At 41.0% G+C, this 11,081-nt stretch overlaps 1 protein-coding gene across 1 annotated transcript in view; it reads right to left on the bottom strand.

Moving 5' to 3' along the window:
* The window catches only part of LOC137998901 (acetylserotonin O-methyltransferase-like), a 10,702-nt gene extending 514 nt beyond the window's left edge, over positions 1-10,188 (bottom strand). Inside the window, exons 1-3 of the mRNA XM_068844741.1 lie at positions 9,387-10,188; positions 6,079-6,354; positions 1-1,118 (exon numbers count right to left, since the gene is read on the bottom strand). The exon at positions 1-1,118 is cut by the window's left edge and continues 514 nt beyond it. Coding sequence (XP_068700842.1) covers positions 898-1,118; positions 6,079-6,354; positions 9,387-10,071 — 1,182 coding nt within the window. The 5' untranslated portion in view covers positions 10,072-10,188 and the 3' untranslated portion in view covers positions 1-897. The remainder of the gene's footprint in view (positions 1,119-6,078; positions 6,355-9,386) is intronic.
* Positions 10,189-11,081: the final 893 nt, after the last annotated feature.

Genomic DNA, 11,081 nt, shown 5'->3' with positions numbered 1-11,081 from the left:
GCTCTCGGTCGTGGCAATGCGGATCTCGCTTCGCTCGGTCCGTACTGCCACGACCTCGGGCCAATATTCCTCGCGCTCGGTTAGTAAGCGGTTAATACTTAAGGACGTATTTCGTATAAGATAACAATAGAGTTTCTTATTGCATGATACACATCTCAGTTTGTAATAATGAGCAATTCGTATTTATAATCGTTCAAAGTAACTTCAACACCATCAAAGTCACCAAGGTGAAACAAAGTCTGATGTAAATTTACGAACATTTTCAGCCTTACAGCGCAAAATTAGACGTTCTTATAAAAAAAGAGTGTATTCACCTCCGTTTCTCTGACCAATGGCTAATATTTACGTTACCATGAATACTATCCTCCACTACTAAGATCTACTAAATTGTCAGATAAATGCTCGTTAAATTGACGTTCTTTTGTGAATCCTAAATAATAATGGTTAGGGACTCCCAATCAATAATAAAAGCAAGGTGACACACGCTAACACCAACCCAGTGTGGCCAACACATCACGCATAAGCACAACCCTTTCACCCGGTCAATTTGCAGCCACGGACAGCTGTTTCGGCCTTTTGAGCCTCATCAGCATGGCGTAGCTAACATACTAGGTGGGTGTGTTTAGGACCCCTTTAAGTGGCAGCTTCACATGCCATACATGTGGTAAGCTGGGTTGGGAAGAGTAAAACTGTTCTCCCACGGCAAGCGTGTGGGAAGGTGGATCACATTAAGAGATCGGTGTTGGCCACACCAGGTTGGTGTTAGCGTGTTTCACCTTGCCTTTATTGTTGTCCCAATGAATGTTTGCCATGACTGTTTCTATACCTCTTTTCTAAACCCTTTGAACCAAAAGCATGTACTTTTTTTATTTCTTGTGCCAGATTAGCAATACTTTTTCACCCCTTTCTGCATAAAATGGCATCCATCCATGACTTTGAATCAAGTCTTTTTATCTGAACATCAACAAAGCCATGTTTTCCCAAAAGCTCCTTATACTCTTTCCCAGAACGTTCTTTGCCATTTGCAATGACAAGCACCAGAAGGGACTGAAGTAGAGCCTTCAAGGGTCCAGTTTTGTCGTCATCTAATGTCAATTCTACAACAAGAAGACCTCCACCTTAAAAGAGAAAAAAAAAAAGAATATATTTACCACTTCAAACCTTAGTCGGGCCATTCTAGTCCCCAGAGCCCTCCTTTTCTATTGGTCACGTGGTCGACGAAATAGACCATGTGACCAAAAGAAACGGAGAGCTCTGGGGACAAGAATGGAGTGGGACAAGGTTGTGTAGCAGGCACTAACGGTGTAGAGCACAACAATGATGTGCGTACATGCGGTGTCCCTTACATACGCTGTGCCTCATTGCTTCGGCACCTTCCTTAAGTCTCCTTTGGGGGACAGTAGGTTCTGCGTTGAAGAGGAGGAATTGATTATGTAAAAGCTTTGTTTAAAGTTGGCTTAAGTTGATAATGATAACTATCATTATTATTATGGGAGCCTTTAGAGCGAGTTTCAATCGAGTGAAACGAAAACCAAAGTAATTACTATTTGGCCTACCAATAAGGACGGAGACAATCCAGTAAACAAATCAAAAATCAAATTAATCACAAGTGGCCGACATAAAGCGCGGGATAATGTACACGCGCGAGCCAAGATTGGTTTTGGTGTCACTTCTGATTGGTTGAAAAAGTGGCGCGAGGACTTTGAAGCAATCAATAAGTGAAGTAATGCAAAACCAAAGTAATTCGCTAATTACTTTTGACACTCAATTGAAAACCTTTGAGGGCCTGTGGGCCTGGATAATTGTGCTCATTTAACTATCCTATAAAACTTTATGACTATGGTCAACCTAATAAATAGGCCATTTTACAGTTGTTTGCTCAGCGACCAAGCCTATGAATGGCTGCGAGGCTGCCGGTGACCTTGCATTGATACAGACCTCACTGCTTTTATCATGTAAATTGTGTTGTTGTAACGCTAATTAGTCCATATTAACATTACAAAAGCATGAAGGTTTGTATCAAAACAGGGTCACCGGGAGCCTCGCTTCCATTGTTAGGCCTGGTAACTTAGCCACAACTGTAAAATGGTCTATTACGATGTAATATTGTAAAACTTACAATATATGGTTAAGAAAATAAAAGTAGTAAAATTCATAGATGCTTATGAACGAAAAAGAAATTGCGAATGAGATACTATATACATGTTCATCAACTATAAATGACTTTAACCAACATCAGTTCATGGGAGAACCTTTTTACTATTTCACAGTTTTTGGAGATGATCCACTTTTGTGAGCGTTCAATAGTTGTCTTTGCTACGTTTTTATCTAATATGCGAGTCAGTTCTTTTTCCAGATCTTTGTAGTAAACTGAAATGAGCTTGATTTTATGACCTGGGGATAATTTCTTAATACCGGCCCAGTGTCAAATCTATATATTTGTCTGTCTTGTGTTTAGTTCTCATTGTGATTGTTCCTGGCTTGCCTATCGTTCCTTCAAGGATGATCCCGTCTATTTTCGCCATTCATTAGACATTTTTCCAATTTCCAGGGTATGTCCCACAAGAAGATCTTTGCTTCGTTGTTCTTTTGGCTTGGCTGCGGATAAGATTGCTTGACCACGGGGTATAATACTCAGATTCTTCAAATCCGTGTCTTTCCAGTAAAGCATCGTAAACGCGGCGTAGCATTCTGTCGTGTCGTGCTTTATACAGTGACTGTGCTATGCGCCACAGAACGTGTGATACTGTCTCCTGATCTTTAGAACAGAGTCGGCAGGCGTTTTATTTTTATTATTTTTATTATTGCATTGGCACGTGCTCTCTCCTCATTTAATCTTACCCGTGAAAACACGTATCATTTTTTACGTCGCTTAATGAAATCTGCAAACAAACCACTTTCAGGAATGTTAAGCGAGACAGTGGTTGTCGTGAAAACACGGCCATAGATGTTTAGAATTTCAATTACAAAATTAACTCTGTTTTGATGAAAACAGACAAAGAACGCTTCCTGACCCGACAGATGAAATGTAAAGATTCAGTTAAATATTACAACAAAATTAGAAAACGAAAGACGGAAGCTTCTTGGGCAAAAAGTACGTTGTTTAACCCTGAAAACGACGAACGATTAACATTCTTCCATGTAGTTCATTCAATGTAAACAAGAACGTTGACACAAGGTGATCACGTGGACCTTTATAGTTACCTAGCACGAGATCAATTTATTCCTTTTGACGGAACATCATGACCGGCATGACTATTTCGGGGGTAAGGGGTGAAAGGGGTGAAAACTGAAACGACCCCAACCTTTACAAAAATGCTAATCTTAGGCCTAAACATTCTCTAAAGCATATAGTTTAAGTATAAGGTTAGCATTTTTGCAAAGGTTTGGGTTTTTTCAGCTATTGTACCCTTCACCCCCTACCGCCACCCCTTCAGCCTTTACCCCTCACCCCTCACCCCTCACCCCCGGAATAGTCATGCCAATCATGACCTTCCCCTTGATTCATAGACGTCCGAGACTGCAGAAATTTTAGTGTTTTTACGATCGATTACCATTAGTCTTTCGCTGAGAATAAGAAATTCAGAGTTTTAGATAAAAACTATTTTAATTTTTTCTTCAGCTGTCTTTTGGCTTCACTGTGTGCCAGAGGAATTTTTTTCCAAGGTCGGAGAGAACGCTCCGCGGTTCCAAATCAATGGCCGAGGACAAACAAAAAAAAATTCGACTGGTCGCACAACCCCTGTGCTTGGGAATAAAAGGACTCGTGGACGAAAAATGGTAAGGACAGACAAAAGTTTCTCGCATCTCGAAGTCGTCCATTCTGCACTTTAGGTAGTGATCTCTAGCTCTTTGCTATTATCCTGTTTTGAATACGTTCAACAATAACTTGTCGCTCTGAGGGAAAAAAAATCATCAAATCAATCGATCTTACGCATCGAAAATCAATACAACCTTAAATTGCTCCGAAATTATTAAAGCTGTTGAAATGAATAACCATCACAGTAATCACAATTTTCGGGAATGTTAATGATCCTGACTTCATTGCGTCCCGCGGGAATCAGTCTCAGCTTGGCGACCAAAACTGGTTTGACGACAACACGGCGACTAGAAATCTGAACTGTCTCTACGCATGGAGATGAGGTTCTGGAGTCATGCGACCGGAGGTTTTTTTTTTGTCTTCGACCGTTGATTTGGAATCGCGGAGCGTTCTGTCCGACCTTGAAAAAAATTCCTCTGACACCCAAGGTATCTTTTGGCTTGCCTTTCACTGTTAACTCCCGTCTTTTACGGTACCTTTTGGTGCAAACGTTAAGCCAAAAAAAAAATTGACCTGGCATCAGATTAGACTGAAAAGTACAGGAATTATGAAGCGGAATAAACATGTTCAGTCCTTCCTTAGTGTGCGGAATAAACGTTTGCTTAGTGCAACTGCAAGACATGTATGACATGCAGAAAAACGTCCATTAGAGCAATTTTCAGTTAGGTTTTTTTGCAGACTATTTAAAGATTAATTGAGTGAGGTTTACTCAAAGCGCGTTTTGCTATATTTGAACTGAATTTATTGCCAAAGTTTAAAAAAGTTAAAGACATCAAAACGGGACAGGACGTTACAAAATAATCAACGTGAGAACAGCTGGCCACAACTGGCACGACGTCTGGGTGACCCCTCAAATGGTCTACATGACCCCCCCACTTGCAAAGAGTAACTGGAACGCTGCAGTTCAATACCACCCAGCTCAGTGCCTTCTATTTTTCTGTAACACGCATCACAGGCAACCCAGTTTACGCTCGTGGAGCGTCTAGTCATTTGTTAAAGGCAGTCCAGATCTTTCGAGGTCACGGAAAAGTAGTTCAAGCCAACATTTTACATCATTCACGTCGATTTTTTTCAGAAGAAAACAAAAACGCAATCCTCTTGCTAATATCATTTTCTCGGCCTCTGTCAAAACTCGATGCAAGTAACTGAAAATGATATCATCATTGTTTAGGTTTCACAACTTGATCTTCCGTTTAATTCACCATTTGCCGAGTTTGCCACCTTCATACAGGAAATTGCACAAGAGCAAAATCACCCCCAACCGAAATTCCTTTGAAAAGTAGCCCAGTCATTTGTCAGACCTACAAGGACCATTGGTATGGGGGAGTACATAGGGTAAACAGAATCAATTTGTCAGTGCCGCCCTCCACAAGAGAATCCTCTGCTAGGGATCCTGGCAAATGGTACTTCATCCACAGTGTAAGCCACCCCCTCAAAAAGTGCCTCACTTTCAAAGAAACCCATCTGAGCAACACAGTGAACCAGGCGACGGCCAAGGTGATCTTGTTCTCCCTCAATCAATCAATCAAATTATTTTAACACGTTACGTCTAGGAGCTAAAATAAATAAATCGAGTTAAGTGATATTTACAATTTATTGTCTAAAATGACGAAAGTCCTAAGAAACAGTACCAGTGCGGATGGAATGGTAGGCAAGGTTGAGTTGATGGACGACTAGAAACGGACGCAGAAGGATACGCCAGTCTGGTGACCGAGGTCGTACTATTGTGAAACGAAAGCGATTTTTAGAGGATAAAGACTACTGTCGGATGAGCATTCTCGGCCTCATGCTGGGGATCACAAACTGAACACTTGAATTTTTATCGAATGAACTTTCCATGTTTTGTTACCATTAAAATCATATTGGTATCTTTCTACACCAGGCTGTTCTGCCACACGTAATGCGATGCAACAGCCCCTTGTTGTATTGAAGTTGGCCACCTTAAATTGGGGAGCATCCCATGAGTTGATTTTCACTTTCATATATAATTGAGTGGACATGTGGAAATGCTGTACGTGAATGATTGCTCGAATTAAAAACTGGTCACATGTCAGATGAAGGACCCTTATCTTTATATACTGGAAGTATTATTGATTAAGGTCTGAGCGATCAGAACAACCAGTCGGAAAGCAAGAAAGCCTTGAAACAGGCAGCTGGTAAAACCCAAAAGGACAAAAATGAGCTCTTTTCAACTTGTGTCATCACCCTTTGACCTGATCTGATATGATGGACAATGAAAACCTTGCTTTGTGCCTTACCTGAGGGCAAACAGTTGTAGACGTTTGAGAGAATTATATCCACTTTGTCATCTGGCCAGTCATGAATCACACGAGACAACACATACAAATCTGCCTTTGGTAGATTAGGCTTGAAAAAGTCCCCCGCCACAAAGGAAACATTTGCTTGATTGGGACAATCTTCAAGGGAGGGTTTAAAATGAGGTGCAGAGTCTACCACCGATTGAAAATCGCACACTGTGATCTTCATGTCTGGGTAGTACTGGCTCAAGGTGTATGCCATGTACCCTGAATTGCCTGAAAAGAAATATTGATGCTGTCACGTTAGTAATTCTTGCGTGACTTTTTAGTCACGGATGACTGGTTGTGCGAACTATTTAGAGATCACCGACGAACTTTGGATCTGTCTGTCTGTCTGTCTCTCTGTCTGTTTTAGGCCACGTTATGTCAGATGTTAGTATGTGCCTATATATCCCTCAAGTTAACATAATAATTGTACGATATTTAAAAGACGGCTAATTTTCGGTAAAAACCATTGTTCTAGTTTCGTTCACCATTTCATTTGGAGGAGCGAAATTTCACATGAAGTATCGCAAAGGGTTTGGAATTTACATTTAAGTGACACAACATTTTAATCAGCGCTTAGTATATGCACTGATTAACACTGACATTTTTTCGTTTAACTGAGGACGACAAAGCATGTATAGGCAGGATACAGCCTAGGGAATGGTCTACCGACTATAAAACATCTCATTATGGACGATCTAAAGTTCTAAAATAAAAGTGAAAACCAAATCGATACATTGGTACAGTCTGCTCCAGTAGTAAGTGAAGACACCATAATGGACTTTGGACCCGGTGCGGTGCGGTGCGGTACGGTGCTGATCATGACGAAGGGGAAACTTTTCAGTCAGAGGGTATTGTCACGATCTTGACAAATAGCGAGCCATGCGAGTCTCGCATTTAAGTCTAAGCACCCATTTTCAAGCGGTTAGCTTTCAATAACTGTGTGACTCACATGTTGACTCGCATGACCAGAGGCTCCCCAAGTTCACAACACGATTTTGCAATGCATAACTCGACTTCGTCTCGGTGAACATTCACCGATAATCACTTCGCCTTCGGCGAATAATTGTTAAATATTAAAATTACACAGATGGTAAATGAAAATTATCTGCGCTGATTGGTTGCCTTTGAGGTGATTATAAGCGGTTAGCCGCAAGCCGTTTTGTCAAGGTGACAGACGAAGAAATCTTACATATTTGAAAAATAATCACCCATGTAGTTATACTAAAACAATTATTCACCTCAAGCTCGGTGAATATCTGCGAATAAAAACCCCGACTTCGTCTCCATTTTTGTAGTTGTCCATTTTTCGCAGAAAACGAGGTGAATATCGGTGAATAAAAACCGAGACGACTCAAAATTACATAATTGATTGTTTGAGAAATATGCAGTGTCCTTAAAACAATTAATTTCTTCAAACGGCTTGCGGCTATTTCGAAATAGGTGATTATTGCGTAAAAATCACCTCAAAGGCAACCAATAAGCTCAGAGAATTTTCATTTAACATCTGTGTAATTATACTGATGAAGAATATTAGTGAAACACTCGATCTTCTCGGAGCTGATTTCGACATGAAAGTTTTGCAAGCTTCTTTGATCCGGAAAAACGGCATGCTTGCCATGTGGTAGAATGCGCGACAATCGATATCTGCTATAAACCTGTGAAAAAGAGAGCTATGTATTTTCAAATTTTGTGTCAGACAGACTTCTTAATACGGTCTACCGCGTCTCAACCAAGGTATCGAAAACTTTGGAAGCTTCACTGTATCGCTTTGGTTTGAGTCAAACTTGGCGTCCTCGATTTTTCCCTGTCCTTGTAACCGACGAAAATTTGCAAGCCTCTGGAGCAAAAAATTCCGCGAAATGTCGTTGAACCTTTCAACATTTTGCTGATGGGAGCTTGTCGTGTCTTCTGTGCGAAAAATCCACAAACTTTCACTGATGTAACCTTGCGAAATTTCTCTCCAAGAAAACGAAATTTCTTATATGTCCCTACAGCGAAAATCTATAAGGGAGGGGGGGGGGGGGGTGGGGGTGGGGAGCGGACTATGAAGAAATTGATAAAAGCTGGGCAAATTCCTGCAAATGAAAATTTCCTCAAAAAATTCTGTAAGCGGTTGTGTCTAACAAATACATCCTGTAACCCAGAAAAAAGTCCTTCAGAAAATTTGGGCTTTAAAAGATTCCTGCACCGATAATTTTTTGACTCCCTTCCGATTATTTCTAGACACCAGCCAATATTTTAATTGGTTCAAATAGTAGTCGCCCTGCCATTGCCGAAAAAATGTTCCAAACCCGGGAACGCCTCGCCACGTTACGTTACCAATGCGGTAAAAAGAGTGGAGTATAACCTCTCTTGTTATACTCCAGTAGAGGATTAGAGGTATAACCTCCCTTAATGAGGTAAAGAAACAAGAAACGAAGACCAACCAGTTGAATATATGCAGGCTTAAACTTTAATTAAGGTCTCGGTAAAGGAAAATGAGGCGTCAGCGGAAAAATAAAGTTGTCGCGCCGCTATTTTTGTACAGGGTCAAACTATATATCACATTAAAGCTAATACATTGAATTATTTGAATAAAGTTTTAGTTTTTTGGTATTTACAATAATATTGCCTTTTAGTTTTGAGGCCTCAAACTCAGAGCGACCGAGTCTGCTGCAGAAGTTCCTGGCCCTTCACTTTATCACAGATGAATGCACTCCGATACCGTGTGAGGAATTTTTGATATGTTAAGAAATGACGAAAAAAATATCACGCATCAAAGCCGAAACTCTACAATCCTCTATCAGAACCACGCACCGGTGGCTGAGTCAGTTGAGCATTGGGCTGTCATGCCGGAGGGTCCCGCGACCTCCCGCATGAAAAGCTATTAATTGACACCCAATCCTTTCACATGTGATTGACATGATACGTCAATCATTTTTCGCACGCAGACCATGGAGGGAAGCAAAGCTTTTTTTACTGGTTTTAAAATTAATTATTCAGAATTTTTCTTTCCGGGAAATATACGCCACAGCCCATCGAAATTTGAGCGAGACGCCCAAATTTACCTTTACCGAGACCTTAATTTTGTGATTATCATTAGCTTTATTATCCTTGGCCTCGTAACTGTAAGGTGGTTTCCAATTTCGAGAGACGCAGATAGCAATGCTGTATATGAACAAGACAAAGAAAAGGAGCTAATAAAAGATCTTTTGTTTTCGTCCACCAAAATTGCGTCGAGTTGGTTGACTCTTCGCTATTCATACTTTGGTATAACCTACCTCCTAAATCACAACAATGGCGAAACTTGCTCAAGTCAAAAGCCTTCGCTGCACCATGACAGGTGTACCGTGATGTGTCGTGCATAGCTCCCAAATATTTCAGTCTCGCCTCATCGGTTTTGTAAACCGTTTTCCACATATCTTCCAATGGTAAAGAAAATGTATTCATCCACTGGTCTGTTCCTTCCTTTACTGCAGTCTCCAAATTACCAAAAAGCGGGTACACCCGTTTCTGTGAATGGTCTGTAAACCCAGTGATCGAATCAGGACTTGATTCGGTTAGGAACTGGCTCGCCATTTGGGTATTCGAGTACAACCACGATTCGCCATTATGGTTCTTTTGGAGCAGTTCTAAAGCAACTAGTGTGTCCATCAGTAGTGCAGTAGTGTCTGGATTCGTACTCAGTTTTGCCGCAACTTCTTCGGCTGATTGTGGACTCGCGGAAACGTCTAAAGTGTCGAAGATGCCGAGATCGCATGCTGCTAAGAACGCCTTTGATGCGCGAAATCCTAGAGCGAGATCTTCCAGTTTTTGAGGCATGGGTGGCGGAATTGGGATGCCTTTTCTACTGTTTTCCGATACCTGCGTGCACGATAATGTACGGCCTTGCTGAGGTAGGAAAGAGCCCCTACATATATTTGCTCGATACAAACTGCCAAACCTAAACAGAATTCGAATCGACATCTTACATTAAAGTGTTGCCTGCTCTTTGCGGTGAGAGGCGGAGCCTGTACCCAGAGCCTAGACTCTCTGATGTCACGCTGAGTGAGCTGTAACAAAAGGCACAGTGCTTTTATCTGTTTCTCGGTTTGGAACACCTGATTAATTTTGTGGGTAGTGCACTATAAGTGCAATACAGTCGAACCTCGATTATCCGGACTCGTTGGGACTAGACGAAATAGTCCGGATAATCGAGGGTCCGGATAATCGAGAATATGAATATTAATGAGGAACAAAAACTGATTACATTAAGAAAGCGACATTTAATCGTGAAACAAAACATTTGCAAATCGTTTGGAAAACAATATGGTCTACATCTTCACTGTCCGTTGTGAATACTGTACACGTGTCGGCAAACGTCATGATCTTTTCCTTGCTCTTGCGGATATGAGATATCTGCCGTTTACTAACTGACAACTTGGTTCCTTTTTCTTTACTTCTCTAATCGCCAAACTATAGCCTGTTTATCTTTTATCGAAAGAACGGATCGCTTACGCTTTAAAGACATGATGATCGTAAATAACCATTCGTGACGTAATGTAGCTTGTTTGCCGAACAAGCCAATAGAGCATGAAATTTCACTTAGCAACAAAGCACCTCTAAGCCAATTAGAACTCATTCGAAAGTTCTGCATTAGTTACGACGTGTGGGAGCGCTGCTTTCTTTTGCTTTTTGAAAGAGAAACAAACTCGCGTTTTACTTTACTTTTCAACGCTGTATTTTTAAAAAGAATATGGCTAGGGATCTTGATGATAACTAATAAATATTCATGACAAAATTGGGACCAGAGAAAAAGTGCGGATAATCGAGAAATACGGATAATCGAGGTCCGGATAATCGAGGTTCGACTGTACCCATATTGTCATCGGGGCTGTCTACGTAAGTGAGTGTACGATTTGTAGGCCTTCATCGCGTGCATGAATTACGAAACTAATATATGGTTGAATTATAGCAATTGATGTTTGTTTGTTGCC

The sequence above is a fragment of the Montipora foliosa genome, chromosome 4 (genome assembly GCF_036669935.1).
Source record: "Montipora foliosa isolate CH-2021 chromosome 4, ASM3666993v2, whole genome shotgun sequence".
NCBI lineage: Eukaryota > Metazoa > Cnidaria > Anthozoa > Scleractinia > Acroporidae > Montipora > Montipora foliosa.
The sequence above is the reverse complement of the archived record's forward strand: the minus strand, read 5'-3'. Positions and strand labels throughout refer to the sequence as shown.